Source organism: Osmerus eperlanus, chromosome 24 (genome assembly GCF_963692335.1).
Source record: "Osmerus eperlanus chromosome 24, fOsmEpe2.1, whole genome shotgun sequence".
NCBI lineage: Eukaryota > Metazoa > Chordata > Actinopteri > Osmeriformes > Osmeridae > Osmerus > Osmerus eperlanus.
Genome location: NC_085041.1, coordinates 1,609,101 through 1,630,511, shown reverse-complemented (window position 1 = coordinate 1,630,511; position 21,411 = coordinate 1,609,101). Strand labels below are relative to the sequence as shown.

General features: G+C 53.1%; 1 protein-coding gene and 1 long non-coding RNA gene across 2 annotated transcripts in view; one reads left to right on the top strand and one right to left on the bottom strand.

Moving 5' to 3' along the window:
- Window positions 1–19,609, top strand: part of eps15 (epidermal growth factor receptor pathway substrate 15) — a 22,784-nt gene extending 3,175 nt beyond the window's left edge. Inside the window, exons 2-25 of the mRNA XM_062450715.1 lie at window positions 915–956; window positions 1,732–1,821; window positions 2,105–2,152; window positions 2,276–2,374; window positions 2,592–2,654; window positions 2,929–3,054; window positions 3,158–3,217; window positions 3,769–4,041; window positions 4,457–4,602; window positions 4,853–5,009; window positions 6,393–6,475; window positions 9,000–9,072; window positions 9,894–10,055; window positions 10,527–10,724; window positions 10,879–11,250; window positions 11,348–11,452; window positions 13,510–13,648; window positions 13,887–13,931; window positions 14,378–14,787; window positions 14,950–15,022; window positions 15,138–15,208; window positions 15,417–15,561; window positions 15,691–15,881; window positions 18,062–19,609. Coding sequence (XP_062306699.1) covers window positions 915–956; window positions 1,732–1,821; window positions 2,105–2,152; window positions 2,276–2,374; window positions 2,592–2,654; window positions 2,929–3,054; window positions 3,158–3,217; window positions 3,769–4,041; window positions 4,457–4,602; window positions 4,853–5,009; window positions 6,393–6,475; window positions 9,000–9,072; window positions 9,894–10,055; window positions 10,527–10,724; window positions 10,879–11,250; window positions 11,348–11,452; window positions 13,510–13,648; window positions 13,887–13,931; window positions 14,378–14,787; window positions 14,950–15,022; window positions 15,138–15,208; window positions 15,417–15,561; window positions 15,691–15,881; window positions 18,062–18,202 — 3,312 coding nt within the window. The 3' untranslated portion in view covers window positions 18,203–19,609. The remainder of the gene's footprint in view (window positions 1–914; window positions 957–1,731; window positions 1,822–2,104; window positions 2,153–2,275; window positions 2,375–2,591; window positions 2,655–2,928; window positions 3,055–3,157; window positions 3,218–3,768; window positions 4,042–4,456; window positions 4,603–4,852; window positions 5,010–6,392; window positions 6,476–8,999; window positions 9,073–9,893; window positions 10,056–10,526; window positions 10,725–10,878; window positions 11,251–11,347; window positions 11,453–13,509; window positions 13,649–13,886; window positions 13,932–14,377; window positions 14,788–14,949; window positions 15,023–15,137; window positions 15,209–15,416; window positions 15,562–15,690; window positions 15,882–18,061) is intronic.
- The window catches only part of LOC134011319 (uncharacterized), a 177,369-nt gene that overhangs the window by 27,066 nt on the left and 128,892 nt on the right, over window positions 1–21,411 (bottom strand). The window lies entirely within an intron of this gene.

The window sequence follows — 21,411 nt, the reverse complement described above, 5'->3', positions numbered from 1 at the left end:
CCAGACAGATTCAGGGACCTGTCTTGTCTCTCGTTCTTCCCAGGAAAAGGATTATTAGACGGCATCCCATTTATATGAACCAGGGTACTTACTTTTGCCTTTGGTTGTGTTTTTCCTCAATCCAGAGAGTCCTGTGTCCATATTAATATAATTTCTTTCAGGACCCTTATTCCTTGGAAAACAAACACATTCCTTCGAATGTTGTTCTAGATGCTGCTGTTTCTGCGCGGGACTTTACGATGCCTGGCAGAGTCATCAGAATAGAATTACAAGCATTGAGAGACAAAGCACACTGAGGAATGCTCCGGAGTAAACATATTGATTTGAATAAGTTTGCCTCTCCCGTCTGTAATGAATCACCCCAGGTTGTTGGCAGCTGCCCCGGACGCAGGCAGGGAGGCAGGCAGGCAGGCAGGCAGGCAGGCATGCATGCAGGCAGGCAGGGAGGGAGGCAGGCAGGGACACTGGAGCAGAGCTCAGTCTTGGCCCTCAGTCAGACACACACTTGTGGATCCCAGCTAGTCTGGATAAGTGGCTGGTATTGTCTGCTCCAGGCTTGTCTCTTTTGGAACAGAGAATTCTCAATGAGACGGAAATCTCAATGAACCCCCTGTACAAAGGATTCGACTAAATAGTACACCTTACATTATACTCGATAGTTAATTATAGAATTTTAAATGATTGGTCACCTCGACAGCAAGCTATTGATACATTTAAGATGCTTAGTTTTTTCTACAATACTGGCTCAGCAACAACAACACTTGTGACCAAAGCAAGTAAATGCAGTCTTAATGGCATGATGCATAATGCATTAAAACAGGAAGTATCTCTTCCTGATGGGCTGCGGATCTTGTCGAGTAATATTGCCTCAGTGTGATCGCTCTCTAATGCAGAATATCTTTCTCACCCCACAGCTCTCCAGTGGAAATCCTGTCTATGACAAATACTATCGACAGGTAAGACCTTTCCCATGTCTGTAGGACGACCACACCATGAATTGTGTGTTATTTTTGCAGGGAGGTGAGACAGAGAGAGGGAGTTGAGGCCAACAAGACAGAGACAGATATTCTGTTGTGTGAGAGGGAGAGACGCGTAGAGAGATGCAGTGCAGTAAATGCTACCAGCTGCAGAGTTCCAGTCTGCAAGTGGCTGTAGTGGTTACAGCACATTGGTGTCTCGTCAGTGTGCTACACCTCAGGGAAGCTTCTCAACGCTATGAATTAATGATGATCCTCTCTCTTCCTACCCGCTGCCCATGACAGCCTTTCTAGCTAGCTGTCTCCATTGACAGGGCTGGGTAACATGGCTGGATGCTGTGCAGGCAAATATGCCTTAAAGTTGTGTTATTTGAAGTGAGAACTAGCTTTGAATGCAGTATTTCTGGTTTAGTCCTCCACCGATGTCACACAGTTAAACAGGCTGCAGTGCTTCAATTCGAGGCTTAGGCTGCTGTCTGTGTCCAATGTACTGCCACCTTTGAGGTAGTAGGTTAGAACATGTTGACACAAAATGCTGTCTCAGCAGAATGTATTACTGTTATTTTTATATCCATAATGTACCAACTATAATACCTGTGTGAGCTAGATAGGGTGTGTGTGTGTGCGGTGTCCAGGCTGTGTTTGTGAGGTCCTGTGTGTGTGTGTGGTTTCCTGGATGAGTGTGTGGTGTCCAGCCCCTGTGTGTGTGTGTGTGGTGTCCAGCCTGTGTGACGTCCTGTGTCCCTGTGAGCAGGTTGACCCCTCAGGCAGTGGCAGGGTGGCAGCTGCAGATGCTGCCTTGTTCCTCAAGAGGTCTGGCCTGGCCGACCTGGTCCTGGGCAAGGTAGCTTCACGGGCTAAGAAACTAGCCACCCCGCCAGGAACCACATGTACACAGATCTATCCTTAAAAAAAAAAAATCTGTATGTTTTAAACACTGTTTGTGCAACGGTGTGAATGTTAGTCTTAACGCTGACATATATCTTTTTTTTTTTTTGGGCCTTTTGGCCACCGTGTCACTATATCACACTGACAGTTTTTATTTTAGTCTGTTTGTTTACCTGCTAACTTGTTGATGATGTGATTCAAAAAGTGTTGGAAGTACATAACTCTCTCCGTTTGCATAGATCTGGGATTTGGCGGATTCTGAACGCAAGGGCTGTCTCAACAAACAGGTACATTTACCTCATCAATCAACACAATTTAACGAAACCAAACGCCCACTTCTCAACAAAATTGCATTGTTTTGAGATATTGCAATGATTGTAAGTATGCCTCCATATTTCTATACCCATCAGCAATTCTTCATTGCCTTGCGGTTGGTGGCCTGCGCTCAGAACGGCCTGGAGGTGGCGCTAAAGAACCTCAACCAGAAAGGAGTTCCTCCCCCAAAGTTTGTGAGTGCAGACAGACAGGACTGTCCTCTGTCAAAACAATTAGCTTCCAGCGTTGATGTTATTCAAGAAGCTCCACCACAACAATCACTGACTGATTCACTGAGCTGTGCAAAGTGTAACCAACAAGAATCTTTACGTCATAAAAGCCTGTGGAGTCATGTTAATGTGTGAAAACTGTTGCGGTGGATCTGAATGAGTCTCCCTGCTCTGCCTTCAGCATGACCCCAGCAGCCCACTGCTTCCCGGAGGCGTGGTCACAGACAGCCCCTGGGTCGTCAAGGTGAGGCGCTCACCTGGGTCCATCCGTTAAATCAGATGCACTGTGCACCTCAGACGTAACGAATCATTCCAGATCCAACGTCAGCATTAAGGGAGCCATTGGCTTACAAACCTACTTTTTCTGACACAATGACTGGAATTATTATTCTTTGTACCTCTGTGTAGCAATGCATCACTAGCCCCCCCTGCCTCTCTGACTATAATAACCCGTCCGGGGCTGGGAAGCAGATATAATCAATAGTTCTCATCCAACATGACTGCGTCTGTGTTCACAGGCGGAGGAGAAGCTGAAGTTCGATGCCATCTTTGACAGCCTGTCTCCAGTGGGAAGCATGCTCTCAGGGGAGAAGGTTAAACCTGTGCTGCTCAACTCCAAACTGCCAGTCGACGTCCTGGGACGGGTAAGCAAACAGCTGCCTTGGTGTGTGTGTGTGTCTATGGATGGTTATTGTTTGTTAATGTTGATGGTTCAGTTGATGACAGAACTGTGTGTGTGTGTTGCAGGTCTGGGAGCTCAGTGATCTTGACAGAGATGGAATGCTCGACAGAGATGAGTTTGCTGTGGTAAGAATGCACTCGTCAGCACTTATCTGAGAGATCTTAGAGAAACTGTAGTCGATAACTGCCAAATCAAGGTCGGTGTAAATGAACAGACTTCCATTTATAACACGCTAATGGTGCCCTTGTTTGTATTTAAATTCCCTTGAAGCTTGCATTTATGTTTTCTCAAGGTTGGTTCACCATCGGGAATACTCTTTTAAAACCTGTCTGTTATGTTTATCTGCTGCCATTGTATGCTGTGTATATCAAGGTCCTGAATCACACTAGGTGCTAAGGTTGAACTGTAGCTTTGCGTTCTGTGAGATTTTTATCACATCGGCACGTGTTTTGCTTATGTAACGTCCAGATGTTTGTAGCTGAGCAGACAACTCAGCCTGTTGGCTGTCCTGGGTGTCACATATGGAAACATCTGTTTGTTGTAACGTGGATGAAACTTGACAAAGAGCTCAAAGGCAGAACCTGTCTGTCGACCTAGTTGTGTGGAAATGCATCGAACATGCTTGCTTCTTGCGTTGCCTACGTGATTTAACCTTGTTGTTTTTCCATTCCCGCAGGCCATGTACCTGGTCTACAGAGCCCTAGAGGGCGAGCCCGTACCCATGTCCCTGCCCCCACCCCTCGTCCCCCCCTCCAAGAGGAAGAAACTCTCCGTGCCCCCCGCCGTGCCCCCCGTCGTGCCCCCCGTCATGCCCCTCCTGCCCTCGCCCCCCTCCGTCAAAGACCGCTCGTCCCACGCGGGGACCAAGACCCTGCCTGCGCCCCCCAAGCCTGTTGCCACCTCGGTGGGTACCAGCCTAACCCTGCCCCCCAAGGCTCCAGGCCCCACGGTAGGTACAGTGTCCTACGACACTGTTGGCGTAACTTGGATGAAGTCCTCTTTCCTGGTTTCCTACCTCCTCCTCTTCACACTTGTTTCCTATTTCCTACTCAGTCTCCAGGGCAGGGGTGTGAGCATAGCCTTCTAAGAAACAGACCCTCACTTTGCCCTCTTTACAGTCACCTCTCCCACTGTTTCTCTTGCTAGAAACCCCTGTGTTCCTACTCTCCTCACTGTCGATTTATATTGTACTGGTACTGTTGAAATTGCACTCACGGTTACAGTAACTCTCCTCCTGTGCCCATATTGATCTCCCATCTGTCTGTCTGCTGTCTGTTCTCTTATCTGTTCTGTTTTCTGTGCTATCTGTGTTCCTCTCGTCTCCTCCTGTGTGGGTGTCCTCCTCCTCTCCTCCCTCACTGCAGTGGGTGGTGTCGCCGGCAGACAAGCTCAAGTACGACGAGGTGTTTGCCCAGACGGACGGGGACATGGATGGGCTGGTGTCGGGGCCCGAGGTGCGGGACATCTTCCTGAAGACGGGCCTGCCCTCCGCCACGCTGGCACGCATCTGGTGAGGCTCCGGGCCCTCCCGCTTCTGAGGGGCCCCTGACTGGACACCCCGGGGGGCAACAGTCCGGATGGGGCCGCTCTTTCCAGGATGTGCTTATCTAAGCTCAAGGCCTACCAATTGTAGTCTATTGATTTTCCCCCTGTCAGAAATCATTGATCGTTTATGTAATTTGTGCTTGTGGTGGGTCTATGTGACCCCATTTTGTGTGTGTGTGTGTGTGTGTGTGTGTGTGTGTGTGTGTGTGGCACAGGGAGCTGTGTGACATTGGGGACATAGGGAAGCTGACCAGAGAGCAGTTTGCTCTGGCACTGCATCTGATCAACCAGAAGCTGGTGAAAGGCCTGGACCCTCCCCAGAGCCTGGCCCCAGAGATGGTGCCCCCCTCGGACAGGCTCACGGTCAAGCAGGTACAGCCCTCCTCTGCCCTCCACCTACGCACTTCTGCTCAACTGAAGGAGGATTCTTTCATTTTCGTCCCTTAAGCTTTGTCATCATGATTATTCACCATCTAAGGTGTAAGATTAAAACTAAAGCTTTTCTCAGATTTAAAGGAATGAAAGTTCTCTTTTTCTTTCTTTCTTTTGTCTGTTTATCACATTTATTCTCTGATAATAGCAGCTATTAAAGACTTCTTACTAATATTTTCCTTTCCTGTGCTGTGCTTGTGTGTTTCTGTGTGTGTTTCTGTTTCCTAGCTTGCCTGTGTGTGTGTGTGTGTGTGTGTGTGTGTGTGTGTGTGACCCTGTCTGTGGGCGTTCCTCCTCTTCCTCTTCTTCATCAGTCATGCATTGTTTACAAGGTGGAATCGCCCCCCTATGGGAGGCCCCCCCTGAGTGAGTGCTAGCTTTCTCGGGCCGCACCTCAATACTGTCGAGTCGCTTCCTCTCCTAGTCTCCTCATCGCTTCCTCTCCTAGTCTCCTCATCGCTTCCTCTCCTAGTCTCCTCGTCGCTTCCTCTCCTAGTCTCCTCGTCGCTTCCTCTCCTAGTCTCCTCGTCGCTTCCTCTCCTAGTCTCCTCGTCGCTTCCTCTCCTAGTCTCCTCGTCGCTTCCTCTCCTAGTCTCCTCATCGCTTCCTCTCCTAGTCTCCTCATCGCTTCCTCTCCTAGTCTCCTCACCATCACCCCCACTGAAGCCTCGTAGTAGAAGATTTTAATAGAAACAACTAGGAAAGTTTCTCTCTAGTTTTGTGAGTCTTTTGAGGATTCTTGAGGCCCCCCAGTTTGGAGGTGAACTTGTTTGTCATCGAACGTAAGTGGTGTCAAACCACCCTCCCTGTGGGGAATATAAGGAGTCCAGTAGAGGAAGCCCCCTCAGAGTATTGAGACACGCCCGCTGGGTTTCAGCTGGGTCGCATTCAAAGTGTTTCTGATCTAACACCTCATCACAAACACTCTCTCTAACTGCGCCCCGTCCCAGTTGTCCTAGCTGTAGACGTAGCCAGTGTGGTCCCGTCATCCATGGAGCCGTACCTGTGTGTGTGTGTGTGTGACTGTCTCCTACATCTGTTTCTTGTGCTAAGACCAAAAACATTTTATATGTCTCGCTCCTCCCCCATGGGTGGGTCATTCTGGGGTTCATCGTGATCCTCGACATGGGTTGGATTCATAAATAAGCTTGAGGATAAAACAAACAGCCCTCATCTCACATGCTGCTGTTGTAGTCTGTTGACTGTGTAGAGACTTGGTGTGCTCGTGTATGGTGGATGTTTGTTGCGTGTGTGTGTGTCTTGACAGGTGAAAGCTTGACTGACTCTGTTGTTCATCCACTGTTGAACGTCTGTCCCCTGCAGAACAACTTACTGAACCTGGCCGCTGACTTCTCAGCTATCAAGGAGCTGGACTCTCTCAGCAACGAGATCGTTGAGCTACAGCGGTGAGTATGGGGGGGAGGGAGGGATGGAGGAGGGATGGAGGGAGGGATGGAGGAGGGGGGGAGGGAGGGAGGGAAGGGGGGAGGGAGGGAGGGGAGGGGGGGACGGGAGGGGTGGATGGAGGGTGGGGGAGGGAGAGAGGGACGGCAGTATTTACGCCTCTATAACAATGAGTCCAGTTTGTATTACGTAAAGCTCCAAAAATGATTTTGGGTTCAAATTAATGCAAATACATGTATTGCATTACTTGTTGAAGTCCCCATCTACACTCACATCTAACCGATACTAGGACAGAGTTTGGGCTGAGCACCTCATGTTTACAACGTCTGGCTCCGCCCCCGCCTACCGCCACAAATATAATCACAATATAAACACCGGAGAGGGAAGAGGACGAGAGGCCGGGGAGGACAGAGATATTAAACAGAGTTTCTGGAACAGTATGTTCAGCATTTCTTCACCCCACTCCCTCTCTTTCTCTCGTGTCTCTACATCCAGTCAGATTGTATTTCTTACCCAAAGATCAACACTGCTATCTAATCTAAACTCCTTAGAGAAACTGGCAAAACCAATAAAAGAAACTCGTAGGAGAGGACAGACAGGGAGAGACAGACGGACAGGGACAGACGGACAGGGACAGACGGACAGGGACAGACGGACAGGGACAGACGGACAGGGACAGACGGACAGGGACAGACGGACAGGGACAGACGGACAGGGACAGACGGACAGGGACAGACGGACAGGGACAGACGGACAGGGACAGACAGACAGGGACAGACAGACAGAGAAAGAGAAGAAAAAGCACAGGACTGGTGTGTAAAGTCAGCTTGTCATTTTATGACTTCCCCTTTTTAGGAATCGGGAGGGTGAGAGAACTGAGAAGTTCTCTTTCTCCTCCACCCTTCTGACAGCTGTGTGTGTGTGTGTGAGAGAGAAAGAGAGAGGTGGAGGAGGGCCTCAGGTTGAAAGAGGAACCAGATAATATAATAGAGCTGTAGAGAGATAAGGACAAGAGATTGAAGATGAAAGGAAGCAGCAAAGATGTTAAAGTTTTTTGGCTGTTTCGAACCCCCTCCTCCTGTTGAGGACCCTGGAGATGGGGAGGAGGCCTATGGCTGGAGGTTGGTGCTGGGGGAGGGGGGCTGGGGAGAAGGGGGAGTTAGGTGTGGAGAAAGGCCTGGGCTGGGAATGACCTACATGTAGACTGTCTGAAGCTTTTACTGCCCTGATTTTGGGATGTGTGAAATGTAAATAGAGGTGTAGTTTGACATATTTATTTGTATGTCCTTTGTATGACCAGTGTGCTAGCATCCTCCAGTATGTTCTTGGTCTGTGTGTGGGATGATTAGGAGAGTCAGGAGGTATTTAAGCTGTCCTCTCAGACAGGAGAGAGTTGTTTGGACAGGCTGAATTCGAGGCAGTGCAGCTTCATCCTCTAAGGAGATTTTCCACTCGTCCTTCCTCCCTTCGTATTGGTCCATGACTTGTTAAGGGAGAGAGAGACAGGGAGGGGAGAGAGAGACAGGGAGGGGAGAGAGAGACAGGGAGGGGAGAGAGAGACAGGGAGGGGAGAGACAGGGAGGGGAGAGAGAGACAGGGAGGGGAGAGAGACAGGGAGGGGAGAGAGACAGGGAGGGGAGAGAGAGACAGGGAGGGGAGAGAGAGACAGGGAGGGGAGAGAGACAGGGAGGGGAGAGAGACAGGGAGGGGAGAGAGACAGGGAGGGGAGAGAGACAGGGAGGGAAGAGAGACAGGGAGGGGAGACAGACAGGGAGGGGAGAGAGAGACAGGGAGGGGAGAGAGAGACAGGGATGGGAGAGAGAGACAGGGAGGGGAGAGAGAGACAGGGAGGGGAGAGAGACAGGGAGGGGAGAGAGAGACAGGGAGGGGAGAGAGAGACACTTACCCCTCTACCTACTCCCACCTTTCTCTCCCGTCCCTCCCTCTATCACACTCCACACCCCCCCTTTCTCTCCCGTCCCTCCCTCTATCACACTCCACACCCCCCCTTTCTCTCCCGTCCCTCCCTCTATCACACTCCACACCCCACCTTTCTCTCCCGTCCCTCCCTCTATCACACTCCACACCCCCCCTTTTTCTCTCTCTCACTCTTTCTGTTCCCCTGTTCTTCTCAGTTTCTCTTCTTCAGATACACATCCTCCTCCAGGCTGCAGCTCTCTGTCTCTCGCTCTCTCGCTCTGTCTGTCTCTCTCTCTCTGTCTCTCTCTGTCTCTCTCTCTGCCTGAGCTCATACACGCACACAGAACCTGCCAACGCCACACGCCTCTCAGACTAAACACTCCCACACACACAGCTCCAGCTGGGCCCAGGCGTTCATCCATCCTTTCCTCCTCGTGTTTACCGCTGAGCAGACCAGAACAGGATGGTGGTTCATGGTGGACAGGAGACTGGTGCTGCAGGGGGAGGAGGTGGTGGGGGTGAGGGAGGCTGGCCGGGGCGGAGGCCGGGGCCGGGGGGTCTGTCCTGGGTGCTGAAGTGGTCGTGTCTGTTGTGCTGGACCCTCAGAGAGAAGAGCACCGTGGAGCAGGAGGTCAAGGAGAAGGAGGAGAGCATTCGAGAACGCACCAGCGAAGTCCAGGTGAGATCTCTCTTTCTCCCTCCCTCTCTCTTTTCTCCCCCTCTCTCTTTCTCTCTCTGAAGCTATCGAGACTGGTGTCTCTTTCTCCGTCTCTTTCTGTTTGGTCTTTTTTGTCTCTCTCTGTCTCTGTCTCTCTCTCTGTCTCTCTTTCTCTGTCTTTCTCTCTCTCTCTCTCTGTCTGTCTGAGCCTTGGTGTTGCTACCATGGTTGCTACCTCTATTTTGGGGTCTGACTCTTAAAGGCACAGCTCACATTAAAGATCCTTCCTCCTGCGTATATCTATGTACATGTATACGTTTCCGTCTTGTCCTTTAGAGCATAGCTCATTTCACACTTTCATATCATTTTCTTTGATAAAGGTTCAGATCTGCTTTTGGGAAGCTGTCTGAATTTATGATGGTACTTTTGCACCGACTAGTTATTTAGGTCGAAGTTGTGTTGCAGGGAAAGCGATGGTCAAGGTTGGCTATTAATACTGGCTGGATGAGAGGGGCTGGATGAGAGGGGCTGGATGAGAGGGGCGGGACGAGAGGGGCTGGAGGAGAGGGGCTGGAGGAGAGGGGCTGGAGGAGAGGGGCTGGAGGAGAGGGGCTGGACGAGGGGGGCTGGACGAGGGGGGCTGGACGAGGGGGGCTGGACGAGGGGGGCTGGACGAGGGGGGCTGGACGAGGGGGGCTGGACGAGTCAGGCTGCCTCGTCCGCTCCTCATCTCTCATACTCCCCACCCTCCTTCATTCTCCCTCCTCTCTTCACACCCTCACCTCCCCCATCACCCCTCCTCTCCTCTCTGCCTAACGCTCTGTGTCTCCTCCTCGGCCCAGGACCTGCAGGAGGAGGTGTCCAGGGAGGGAGGTGTGTTGCAGCGCCTGCAGGCCCAGAGGCAGGAGGTCCAGGGTGCTCTGGAGGAGCTGGACCAGCAGAAGGCCTCCCTGGAGGAGCAACTGGAACACATCCGCCTGCAGTGCAGCAACGAGAACCAGCTGGTGAGAACTGGACCTTACATTACCCTAGACACTAGACCTTACCTCCTAGACACTAGACCTTACCTCCTAGACCCTAGGCCTTACCCTAGACCTTACCTCCTAGTCCCTAGACCCTAGACATTACCTCCTAGACACTAGACCTTACCTCCTAGACCCTAGACCTTACCTTCTAGACCTTACCTCCTAGACACTAGACCTTACCTCCTAGACCCTAGACCTTACCCTAGACCTTACCTCCTAGTCCCTAGACGCTAGACCTTACCTCCTAGACACCAGACATTACCTCCGAGTCCCTAGACCCTAGACCTGACCTCCTAGCCCCTAGACCCTAGACATTACCTCCGAGTCCCTAGACCTGACCTCCTAGCCCCTAGCTCCTAGCCTCCTACCATCTGCAGCGAAAGTGCGTGGACGTCTAACGGAGGCTAGCCTAGCGGTGCGTGCGTGTTCCTCCCGTGTGCGTCCCTCCAGATCTCCACGCTGCAGACGGAGCACACGGAGCAGGAGGAGCGGATCTGTGAGTACGAGGAGCAGCTGGTGGCGTCCCGGGAGGAGCTGCTGTGTCTGCAGGAGGAGACGGTGAGGCTGGAGGAGAAGGTGCGGGCGGCCCGGGAGCAGCTCTCCCCCCTGCAGGAGTCCGTACAGGACTCTGTCTCACAGGTGTCACAGGTCAGGAGTACGCACACACTCTGAAGCACACACTCTGAAGCACACACTCTGAAGCACACACTGAAAGTCCCTCTAACTGTGTGGGCATCTCTCTCGGTCTTTAATTGTCTCTATGTATCTTTCTGTGTCTCTGCCTCTTGTCTTTTCCCCCCAGGTGCAGCAGAAACTGGGTGAGCTGCACCTGGAGGAGAGGTCTGTCATTGCCCAACTCAGCTGGAAGAGACACCTGGAGGAGGAGCCTGTACTGGTCAACGGCTCTGCAGGCCTCACCAACGAGCTGCACCAGGAGGACCTGCACCAGGAGGACCTCTACCATGGAGACCATCCGCTGGAGTTGAGGGAGGAGGAGCCGGCCGTTGCAGACCAGCCACAGGGAGAGCCCTCCGAAGACAAGGAGGAAGAGGAGCAGGAGAAGGAGGAAGAGAGGCCCAAGACGCCTGACGTGGTTCAGTACAAACCTGACGTCTTCGAGGACCTCTATACTAGCCTGGCCTGGCCGACAGACAGCCTCCCCAAGGTCGACTCGGTCCGTACAGTCCTCCACCGACGCTTACTTTACTGCAGTGCTGGACCACCGCGGTCGCCATGGCGTCTGACGTGTCTTGTGTTTCTCCGCTTCCCAGGAACACGGCAGCCCAACGGTGGAGGCTCCTGAGGGGAAGGAGGAAGGAGAGGACCCCCCCTGCAGCCAGCACACCCAAGGTAGCCCCCCCCAGCACCTACAGTTGTCAAGCACCAGCTGAACACTCGAACCTGAGTTATGGAATTTCAGAATTCTGCTCGCTCTCTCTGACTCTTCTGTTCTCATCTCCTCCTGACTCTATCCTACCCCCCCTCCCTCCCTCTCACTCCCCCCCTCCCTCCCTCTCACTCCCCCCCTCCCTCCCTCTCACTCCCCCCCTCCCTCCCTCTCACTCCCCCCCTCCCTCCCTCTCACTCCCCCCCTCCCTCCCTCTCACTCCCCCCCTCCCTCCCTCTCACTCCCCCCCTCCCTCCCTCTCACTCCCCCCCCTCCCTCCCTCCCTCTCACTCCCCCCTCCCTCCCTCCTCTCACTCCCCCCCTCCCTCCCTCCCTCTCACACCCCCCCTCCCTCCCTCTCACTCCCCCCCTCCCTCCCTCTCACTCCCCCCCTCCCTCCCTCTCACTCCCCCCCCTCCCTCCCTCCCACTCACTCCCCCCTCCTCCCTCCCACCCTCTCACTCCCCCCCTCCCTCCCTCCCTCTCACTCCCCCCCTCCCTCCCTCCCTCTCACTCCCCCCTCCCTCCCTCCCTCTCACTCCCCCCCCCTCCCTCCCTCTCACTCCCCCCCCTCCCACCCTCCCTCCCTCTCACTCCCCCTCCTCCCTCCCTCTCACTCCCCCCCTCCCTCCCTCACACTCCCCCCCTCCCTCCCTCTCACTCCCCCCTCCCTCCCTCTCACTCCCCCCCTCCCTCCCTCTCACTCCCCCCTCCCTCCCTCTCACTCCCCCCCTCCCTCCCTCTCACTCCCCCCCTCCCTCCCTCTCACTCCCCCCCTCCCTCCCTCTCACTCCCCCCCTCCCTCCCTCCCTCTCACTCCCCCCCTCCCTCCCTCCCTCTCACTCCCCCCCTCCCTCCCTCTCACTCCCCCCTCCCTCCCTCCCTCTCACTCCCCCCCTCCCTCCCTCTCACTCCCCCCCCTCCCTCCCTCCTCCCTCTCACTCCCCCCTCCTCCCTCCCTCTCACTCCCCCCCTCCCTCCCTCCCTCTCACTCCCCCCCTCCCTCCCTCCCTCTCACTCCCCCCCTCCCTCCCTCCCTCTCACTCCCCCCCCCTCCCTCCCTCTCACTCCCCCCCCTCCCTCCCTCCCTCCCTCTCACTCCCCCCTCCTCCCTCCCTCTCACTCCCCCCCTCCCTCCCTCTCACTCCCCCCCTCCCTCCCTCTCACTCCCCCCCTCCCTCCCTCTCACTCCCCCCCTCCCTCCCTCTCACTCCCCCCCTCCCTCCTCTCACTCCCCCCCTCCCTCCCTCCCTCTCACTCCCCCCCTCCCTCCCTCTCACTCCCCCCCTCCCTCCCTCTCACTCCCCCCCTCCCTCCCTCCCTCTCACTCCCCCCCTCCCTCCCTCCTCTCACTCCCCCCCTCCCTCCCTCTCACTCCCCCCCTCCCTCCCTCCCTCTCACTCCCCCCTCCCTCCCTCTCACTCCCCCCCCTCCCTCCCTCCCTCCCTCTCACTCCCCCCTCCTCCCTCCCTCCCTCTCACTCCCCCCCTCCCTCCCTCCCTCTCACTCCCCCCCTCCCTCCCTCCCTCTCACTCCCCCCCCTCCCTCCCTCTCACTCCCCCCCCTCCCTCCCTCCCTCCCTCTCACTCCCCCCTCCTCCCTCCCTCTCACTCCCCCCCTCCCTCCCTCCCTCTCACTCCCCCCCTCCCTCCCTCTCACTCCCCCCCCTCCCTCCCTCTCTCCCTCTCACTCCCCCCTCTCACTCCCCCCCTCCCTCCCTCTCACTCCCCCCCCTCCCTCCCTCTCACTCCCCCCCTCCCTCCCTCTCACTCCCCCCCTCCCTCCCTCCCTCTCACTCCCCCCCCTCCCTCCCTCCCTCTCACTCCCCCCTCCTCCCTCCCTCTCACTCCCCCCTCCCTCCCTCTCACTCCCCCCCTCCCTCCCTCCCTCTCACTCCCCCCCCTCCCTCCCTCTCACTCCCCCCCTCCCTCCCTCTCTCCCTCTCACTCCCCCTCTCACTCCCCCCTCTCACTCCCCCCTCCCTCCCTCTCACTCCCCCCCCTCCCTCCCTCTCACTCCCCCCCCCCTCCCTCCCTTTCACCCCAGAAGCCCCCCCAGGAAGAGTCCCCCCAGTCTCCAGACTCCCCTCCTCCCCCCCGGACGAGCCCCCCCTCACTGCCCCCCCAGGGGAACCCCCCCGCTCTGCCTGGGTTGGACTTCTTCGAAGCGGACCCCTTCACTGACCGTGAGTTGTCCTCCCCCCCTCCGACACTGATGGACCCTCAGTAAGGACGGAGGCCACTCATAGATTCATCACACCTGCTGTATTTATATCTGAAATGACCAGATGGGTTTCAGAGGGCTGCAACTTCCCATTGCCATATCCAAGCAGTTTAAAGTGTGTGTGTGTCGGGGGGTCTGGATCAGGACAGTGTCGGAAGACTAATTATGGATTCAGACTGGTTCTCTCATTGTCTGTGCAGATGACCCGTTTAAAGACGATCTGTTTGGAAAAGCCAGTGTTTCAGGTGAGTGGAGTTATTGTAACCAGAGCCCCCCCAGCTGCTCTCACCTGGAGCCCTGTGTTCCCCTCTGTAAACACACCTGGAGCCCTGTGTTCCCCTCTGTAAACACACCTGGAGCCCTGTGTTCCCCTCTGTAAACACACCTGGAGCCCTGTGTTCCCCTCTGTAAACACACCTGGAGCCCTGTGTTCCCCTCTGTAAACACACCTGGAGCCCTGTGTTCCCCTCTGTAAACACACCTGGAGCCCTGTGTTCCCCTCTGTAAACACACCTGGAGCCCTGTGTTCCCCTCTGTAAACACACCTGGAGCCCTGTGTTCCCCTCTGTAAACACACCTGGAGCCCTGTGTTCCCCTCTGTAAACACACCTGGAGCCCTGTGTTCCCCTCTGTAAACACACCTGGAGCCCTGTGTTCCCCTCTGTAAACACACCTGTTGTCTCTCCCACAGTAGACCCTTTCGGCAGCGACCCCTTCAAAGGCTCTGACCCCTTCGCGGCCGACACCTTCTTCAAGCAGGCCTCTGGCGCCCCCTTCCCCTCGGAGGACCCATTCACCCAGGCCGACGACCCGTTCGGCTCCGGCGCCGCCCCGCCAGTACCGGACTTGTTTGCAGCCCAGCTGAACAACACGGCGGCGGCAGAGTCGTCGGGTCCCGACCCGTTCGGCTCCAAACCCCCCAGCTCAGCGGCTCCGCCCAGCAGAGACCCCTTCAGCGACCAGGGCCCCAGCATGGCGGATGCCGCCCATCCGTTTGGAGCCAAGATGGATGCCCTGGGGGAGGCGGACCCCTTCAGCTGCCATGGCGACGTGGGGTCGGATCCCTTCAGCTGTTCCTCCGTGGGGTCTGAGCTGGCTTCTGTGAGTAGCACGTCCACTCCTGCTGTTTCTAGGAGAAGTTCGGTGTCGTTGAGTTACTAGTACAGTGGAAGATGCTGCGTTGTTACTCTGGTATTCGTGATATTTAAGACTGTGTCAGCAATCTCTCATCTCTTTATTTTCTTGTCGTCGTCTTCCTGTCAGAATGAGCTTGCGGCATCAGCCAACGACCCGTTTGCTCCAGGGGGAACCACCGTGACCACGGACTCTGACCCCGGTAAGGCTGCGGGGTGGAGCCTCCCTGTGGAGGGAGGTGGGTACTGCAGCTAGTCCCTCTCCTGCAGAGGAGAGTCTAGATGACGTGGGGTAACTCCTGTGTGTCTCTGGCCTAGATCCATTTGCTGCTGTGTTTGGGAACGAGTCCTTCGGAGGCGGGTTTGCAGACTTCAGCGCCTTGGCGAAGGTAAACATTTACAACCTCGGCAGTCCTGTCCTGTGTGCTATGTGAGCTGAGAGGGAGACATGGAGCTGCTGTTGAAGTTGTTGGATATTAGCCCTGTGTAACAGTGCACTTTGATCATGTATTATTTAACAGAAACAGATGCAGCATTTTTCGCACGTTAGCTCAAAAACAGACAGTTTTTTCATGATCTCTGATTGGTTGTTTTCAGTCGAACGGTGCTGACCCGTTCAGCTCATCCAGCCCGCTCAACAAGAACCTGTTCCAGGAGGACAGCCAGTCCCCAGGCTCGGACCAGCCCCCAGCCCTGCCTCCCAAAACGGGGACTCCCACCAGACCACCCCCCCCTCCTCCAGGTCAGCCCAGAGGACCACACAGGCATTAGAGAGAAGAGAGATGTTCAGGGATATACTGACAGGCTAACATAACTGACACTGTCTGGCTTCTGGTAGCCTCTCAATAATTATGTGTGTGTGTGTGTGTAGGTAAGAGATCCAGCACCAACAGAACCGAGTCGTCGGACTCCTTCCCCAGGAGACCCTTCCTCCCCGCGGCTTCCGGAGACTTCTCCTCTTCCTCGCAGCCCGCCAAGGACGGCGTCGCTGACCCCTTCGCCCCGTCCTCTCCCCGCCACAACGCACGCAACGACCCCGACCGATTTGCCAGCTTTGACAAAGTGAGCACCTCCCCCACCCCCTCCCCCCCTCCCTCAGACTCCGACTAAGTCCTGCCCACTTCCTGGTTTCCTGTGTCAGAAGCCACTCCCACCTACACAAGCCACGCCCACCCACCTACCCACCACCAGCCTCAGTCATCCCTCCATCCGCAGCCAAGCACTATGGAAGTACTTCCTGTTCTATATTAGCTACTTCCTGTCATAAATGTCTTAAAAACCTCTCCTGAGCTCCGAAGATGAAGATAAAACTATTATTTTACATATTTGATAACTTAATTTGAATTATTTTATTTAACTGAAAACAGGAACTATACATTTTTATTTGTTTGTTCAACCTACTTGTTTATATCCTTAATTGTTATAATTGGTGTGATATTTCTTAATGTAAAGAATAATTATTTCTACTGCACTTCCAAGTTTCTGTTTTTCGAAGTTGGAACCGAGTTCAGTCTTCTGATAAAAGATGTACTTCCCTTCCTAAATCCAGAATTCACCTTTTTAACGTTAAAACCAAACAGGTGAATTAGCCAGTTATAAGTCAGTCACCATCCAAGATGGCGAACAGCCCGAGGTCTCCATGGAGGACAGGCTGACTGTGGCTGTAGATGGAGGGCTGTTGGCTCTCTCTCGTCCCAGAACCAGTCCTTTAGCACTGCCTCTGGTCCCTAGTGGGGCGATATGACACGTATGGTGACATCTTTTCATAAGCTCGACGGAGAGGAGGGAGTATGGTGGGCTGGTGTGAGGTTGGGCTGTGCTGTGGTGGGTTGGATCGTGGCTCAGAATAAGTCATAACATGTGTCAGGAACACAGGATGGAAGCCTGACTAGGCCCCGCCTCCTCATAGTAACCGCATCCTGCATGGTAACCCCCCCCCCCCTCTGCCCCCTGCACGCACTAACTGTCCTCGTGTGTGATTGGCTGGCTCCTAGTGCCCCCCCCCTCCTCCTCACATCTACAGACTCCTCCCACTCCCTCCATCACCCTCTCTGGAATCACACCTCCTTCTCCTCCTTCACCCATCCATCCATCCATCCGTTCACCCACCCCCTCCATCCATCTCTCAGCTCGACAGCGCTGCACTGTGGAGAAACGAGCGCACCTCTTCCTCATACTGCTTCACGTTATCTTCTTCTCTCTTCCTCAAACCGAGCTCAATAAAGAGTTAAATCACGGCTGCTCTTCCATCTCTGCCCTCTGTGTGTCCATATCCATGGTTGATTAACGGTTCCTGCTAGAACCGCCCCTAAATCTCTGTCTGTGTGTCTCCTCACTCACCGTCAGAGGACACAGGAGTCAGTGCTGTCAGCCAGCCCCTGTCCCCTGTGTACACCTGGAGGGCTGGGGGGGAGTATAAATGTCCGCCGTATTGCTTACGCCTGTCCAATCAGCTGTGCCTGGGTGTCCTCCAGTCAGGTGTGATGTGGAGAACAGGCAGGCTGGGGGAGGAGGGTTCTAAACACGCGCTGCTCTCTGCTTCACCTCATCCAGACCACAGGGGACCTGACTGAACCCCCCCCCAGATCCACCTGCATGAGCACATCTACACCACACTCTGAAAATAAACCTGGAACTATTTGTAACCATGAAAGAGAAACCATTTAGGGGTTTCTGAAACGACATATTACAGAACTGAACGCTGTTCTGTGATATCACAAGGTTTCTTTTATTGTTACAAATACTTCAGTGTTGTCCTCACTGTCTGTGTAGACACACACACACACACACACACTCCTGTCTCTCTGTGCACGTCTTTAACATTCCACAGCTGTCACCCCGCCGCTCCTCGCTGTGCATGACCTGTCTGTCGCCATGGTGACGCGTGATCGCTGACCTGACTGTTGCCGTGGTGATGTGCGATGGTGGCGTAATCACATCTCCGAGGATGAGAGATGTGTCCTGATTTCACCCTCACACACACACACACACATCCATGTGGGGTCCTCGTGTTTGGTATTAAGTTAGGAGTTGTGTGTGTGTGTGTGGAACTGCAAGCTCTGCGATGTTGATGGCGTGTGGTCTGGCTGCACAGCGCTGGATGTGCGGTTCTGACAGCTGTATGTATGCGCCCCTCTGTGTGTGTGTGTGTGTGTGTGCTTGTGTGCTCGCGTCCGCTCACGTGTGTGTTTGTGCGCGTGTATTTGTATGTGTGTGTGTGTGTGTGTGTGTGTGTGGAGCAGTACCCCACTGAGGAGGACATGATAGAGTGGGCGAAGCGGGAGAGTGAGCGTGAGGAGAAGGAGAGGCTTGCCCGGCTGACCCAGCAGGAGCAGGAGGATCTGGAGCTGGCCATCGCCCTCAGCAAGTCCCAGCTCTCCTGAGGAGCGCCCCCGGTGGCCCAGCATGGCCCTGCAGGGGCCCGGAACTGCACAGCACCTACCAAAGACCCAACAAGAGGGACCGGAATCAAACACCCCGTTTGGATTCTCTGAAGGCGCCGACCTTTTCTGCTCCTCTGGAGACATCAGTGCTTCGATACGACTGGATCAGAGGTTTCCCTCTGGGTAGGAAGGAAGGAGGGCGTTTTGAGAGGATTTAAGCTGGCCCAGTGAACTGAACAGCACCTGTGTGGAACCTGGTAACAGATCTCTAACAACCCACCTCTGTCTTCCACCTGCACCCCTCCCTCCCTCCCCTCGTCTCCCTATCTAACACTCTGCGTTGGCATTAACATTGTGTATTTCAGACTCGGATCTCCAAACCCCTGGATGTTTGGGTGTAGGGGGGGGGGGGGAGAGGGGTCGCTATAGAGACGAGACCTCTTTCAGTTCTCCTGCTATGCAGTATTATGGGATGTGAACTGAAGTTTGTGTCGTGTGTTTTGTGATCCACATTCTGGTCTTATCTGGTACTTGTATCAGTCCTCCCAACCTTTTCATGTCCGTTTTTAAGCATTGACACGTTTTGTTATAACAAGATTACCAGTTGTAGAAAACATCTTGCCTTCCTTTGTGTCAGTGGGATGAGTGTTGCACGCGTCTGTCGAAAAAGACTTGAATGTTGGTGCTCTTCTAAAACACCATGTCCTTGTGTGTGTGTGCTATGTCCCAGGTACCATCCAAACAGTTTGAACATCAGTCCACAGGTGCAAACCCTCTAAAATGCCCAGAGAATGTAGATTCACATAGGTGGAAGAGACATACTGTACATGTTAGCGTTGACTGAATGTCTTAACTTAAAACACTCCATGCAAACCTAGTTAGTGTGTGCTTGAGTCAAATATACTTTGAGATCACACTACTCCCTCTATGGGTGACTCCTGTTGCCACAAACAATAGGTAAGTTCGACTTCATGCAGCGCCGGCGTCGCCTGCAGCCGCCTGCAGCCCGGCTGACTTGAAGCAGCCAATGGCATTCTCAGATTCAACTCAGCCGGCTGCAGCCGGCTGTCGGCGCCGCCGGTGCTGCATGAAGTCGAATGCACCTAATGTCAGTCTTCACATGCAGCTTTTCATGAGATTCAGTGGACAGTGGGTGACAGATGTTTTCATCAAAAACGAGTGTTTTTTGTTTTTTATCCGGGCTGAAGTAGGTTAACGTCTGGAAAATATACTGCATAATGCGATACACATTTAGTTTGGATATTATGTACTGGCTAAAATAAATTCTGAAATGTGTTGTAATTGTTAAATATAAAAAGACTGCATTTGTTAACCAGAAATGGACAGACGCTGTATTCAGTGTCAATATTTGTACAGTAAACTGTTTTGTGTAGCTTTTTGAATTTGTCCCCATATGTACAACTATCCTTTTATTCTGCGACATTCGTTATCTACAAAACGGCGTCTTTTGGGCTTTTGCCTTCTCAGACTGCACAGGTAAATAACCTAACAACTTTTCTCTGACCGACATACAATTCATTTAAACAACGTCGTCAATTGTCAGTTCCATCTCAAAGCATTAACGCTGTCTCTCTCGCCGCTCGTTGCGTTTGCTTTGTAAAGCGAAAGCATCTTTTTTTGTGCATGTTTGAATTTGTATAAGGGCGATCTAGAATACGTTCCTGTGTCTTATGCGACGGAGGAAAGTAATAATGTAATTTTAAGCCTTGTGCAAAGGGATTTTTCTTCTATCATCTCTGTGAGGCTCAGGGTAATTTAACTTGCAAAAACCCCTGTTGTGTTGGAAAGAGGAAAGAGAGATGAGGAGGAAAGAGAGATGAGGTGGAGTGAGGTGGAGTGAGGTGAAGAGGCAGGTAGAGGGGGGTGACTTTAAAGCATGGAGCGCACGCTACTGTACACCTTAATGCTTTTTATTCTTCTTTACTCACAGAAAATGATACTATGATCCAGTGCTCGAATTACGTGGGAGCCGCGAGCTTCCATAGAGTGAGGACTGGCTCCCATGAAAGCAACAAAGTCAAAAATCTGAGGGTGTCGCTCATATCTGAAGGTGTCTGCCATATGTGGCATTGTAATTTAATCTTAAACAACGCTCATTATCCATCCCTGTGTGCCGCGGTCTCTTATCATTTAAAGACGTTAAATTAAAATATAGGCTCGGGACGTACGTAGACCTGAGCCTACCCTACGCTCATGAACGCAGCATGACTGCACTTCACCACCACACCACTAGGCTATGTGAGCAAACAGCATACGATCGATTTGACAGCGCTCGCAATCTTTACTGATGACACAAGCTGAAAAATTACACATAACGCCAGGCAGTTAAGATGTGTTTAAAAGAAGACATGTATGCACGGATGTCTTCTCCAAAGGCTAAACTCCCAGAAAACACACCAAAGTTTTTCCCTGCTGTGTCCCACTGTGTTTTAAATAAAGAAAGGAGGGGTGGTGTGTAAGTGTAAATAAGGATACCGTGAATCACTGAGTTTGGGGTGAATTTGGATTTGATTAATTCAGGAACTTCCTCATCAAAGTCTGAGAGACTGAGGCAACAGCATCCACACAGAGCAAAGCCACCAAACCTTGTTAGTGCATTTTCCCTGTGTTGAAGTTAAAGACTATGCATTATCGTGTTTGACACTAAGGATATCTGAGACGGTGGTCTGGTTCAAATGAGTTACGTTTTATTTCATAGTGAAATTGAGAATGACACATTTCTTTGTATTGCGAATTTGAAATGAAATATGGACTAATACAATCAATAATATGTTGAAATTAATTACAAGGAATCCATTTCTGTAAAAAAATCTGTTGTGTGCATTTCTCAAGTTATAGGCCTAGGCCTTTAGGCTACTAAGCAAAAGCGCCACTCGCACCTATAGGCTATGTAATTGTATAGCCTTGTTGGGGTGTGTGCGGGGTGTGCCAACGTTTTTTTTTTTTAGATAAAGAGACCCCCTTACAGACAAAGATAATTCGAGCACTGCTATCATCACTCAGAGGGCTAAACTGTGAAGGAGCACCGTGTCAAGTCAGTGCTAGCGTGATAATTAGCCGTCTTCGGACCAATGCACAACTCATTGAACGCAACTTTTCTCCTGATGTTTTTCATCAAGGCCGTTAGGTCCGTCAGAGCACAATTAATATCAGGGTGTGGTTGTGGGACTATGTTCCTGTTTGGGCAT